This window comes from Rhagoletis zephyria, unplaced genomic scaffold (assembly GCF_001687245.7).
Source record: "Rhagoletis zephyria isolate East Lansing unplaced genomic scaffold, Rhagoletis_zephyria_1.1 Rzeph_scaffold_22178, whole genome shotgun sequence".
Lineage (NCBI taxonomy): Eukaryota > Metazoa > Arthropoda > Insecta > Diptera > Tephritidae > Rhagoletis > Rhagoletis zephyria.
The window spans coordinates 1-2187 of NW_016179236.1; the positions used below are offsets into that span (position 1 = coordinate 1).

Consider the following 2187-nt stretch of genomic DNA (forward strand, 5'->3'; position numbering starts at 1 on the left):
TTCTAACTTTTTCCTTTCTGCGCTTGGCCCACGCTTAACCCTCGACCAATTGTGCTGCGCGCATGCGATGCCGGTGCGCACTGTTTTTCGTAAGTTTCTGCATCATTCGATTTATGATCGTCACCCGCTTGGTCCCTTAACTCTTTGCTGACAAAATCTTTTTGCGGACATGCGTAAATCAGCCAATTTGGGTGTGGTGGTAAATAGTCAACGCCCGCACTCAAGTACTTCTCCGCCAATTGCCTACAATATTCGGCATCATTAATGGCAATCTGCAGACTCGCATTGTATTTTTCCTCCTCCTCAGAATGTAGGCGCGCATTTTCAATCAACTGTTCATCCAGTCCTTGCCGCATCTTACGCCGTTCTGCCAGTATGTCGGCACGCGTCTTCTCTGGCCGCGCAAAGCGGTTCTCGATAATCTTTTGTTCGCGCTGTTCCTGCGCTTCACGCAAACGCCGCTCATATTCTTGGCAAATTTGTCGCCGCAGCTCGGCATAACAAAGCGCTGCCATTTGCGCCTTGCGTTTTGTCTCCTCTTGTATGTTGCTCTTTGTGCAGATATCCACATGCCGCAAATCGTCAATGCGAGCATCGCGCATATTTTGCGCATCCTCCTCCAGCTTGCGCATGCGGCGCACATAGTCGAGGTATTCTATTGTGGCATTGTATACAGCGCGCTTTCGCTGTAACAACGCTGCGCTCCATTCTTGCTGCTCCTTTGCTATTTGACATATCAGTGCGCGGTGTTCTTCAGCGCTCTCGCATTCCTGCGCCTCGCGTCGTGCCTTAATTTCAGCCATCATATTTAGCAACTCTTTGCGATAGCTGATCGTTTTTGCCGACAAGCCTAAACGTCTGCGTTCAAATTCTTCTAAGCGCAGCTCTTCCATTACCCTGGCCAGCTCCTCTGCTTCCTGGCGCTTCAATGCACATTTCTGTTCAAGCTCTCTCTTGTGCTCCTTAATTTGCTCATCTAATGTGCAACGCATATTACGCTGTATATCACATTTCGCTTGATTCTCATCAGCTTGCCGTTGATCATAACGTCGGGCATTGACATCGCCTACTTGACACCAGTAGTCATCCAGCTGGCGTTCTCGCCTAAGTGCGCGCTCTTTCTCAGTTATTTGCTCTAGCTGAGCTTCCTTCACTTGCAAGGTTTCTTTGCTACGCAATGTTTCGCGTATCTCATAGCAACTTTCGAATTGCTGCTGCACCTTCTTTTTCTCTAAGAATACTTTCTCCTGACGATGGCGTTCCTCTTTGATCATAAGCAAAATATTATTGCGTTTTTTTATATCCTCGTCAATGCGTGATTTGACTTTGTTGGCAAACTCTTCTTCGTAAATTTGATCTTCGTGCTCTAGCATGCGACGCATCATCTGACGCCGTTGATCCAGCTCCTTCGCCGCTACATTTTGCGCGGTTTGTACAAGTTTCTTGAGCTGTATGTACAAGCTCTTGCGGTCAGTGCGCTCAATAAAAAAATGTCTTGCTACGTCTTCGTCCGCTATCATATCTTGTTGCGGTTACAACTTATATCAGATTTTACAAGAAGTATAAATTGGTCTTCCTAAAAAAAAAATTATCGGTGCTAGTTTATATAAAATTTGTATAGCCGTATAAAAAATAACAAATATTCAATTAGTTTAATCTCTTTTCATAATTGACAAAAAAGTAAAAGTTCGAGGAAATATTTCGGAGATGAAGTGATAAATATACTGTGGACTGTGCCATTATGATTCAACGAATTAATTATGGAATCATGCTGTACCATTGCACAAATGACTGTGCGATTTTGTTTCGGCGACTGAAATATTCTAATGGCAATTCTGAACAAAAAATTCCCTTGAAGCATAGCCCTAAAAGAGATTTCGAGTCTCCCAATTATTAATTTTAGTTATTAATTCCTAACCATTTTCTTATATTTGGTTAATTTCTGTAAAAGCAATCGGAGGAATTTTTCAAAACAAAGAAAGAAAAGAATGAAAATAGGTGTGTGTACCACAGGCCAACAAAAATGAAAACAATTTTGGGTCGGCAAATGTTAAATCCGTTTTTGATAGATTTTTTTTTGTGCTGATAGTGAATTTGTACGCGTACAATTTTCATCAGCTTGAGATATAGAAAAAAATGTGGTCAAAGCAAGTGACCCTCCGCGGTTTCTCACGACAGTCTGCTGCA

General features: G+C 42.9%; 1 protein-coding gene across 1 annotated transcript; it reads right to left on the reverse strand.

Moving 5' to 3' along the window:
* Nucleotides 1–7: 7 nt before the first annotated feature.
* LOC108381331 (cingulin-like) lies at nucleotides 8–1520 on the reverse strand (the record flags this gene model as incomplete). Its single annotated transcript, XM_017637751.1, has 1 exon — nucleotides 8–1520. A coding segment is annotated over exon 1 (1513 nt), but the record flags the coding sequence as incomplete, so codon positions are not given.
* Nucleotides 1521–2187: the final 667 nt, after the last annotated feature.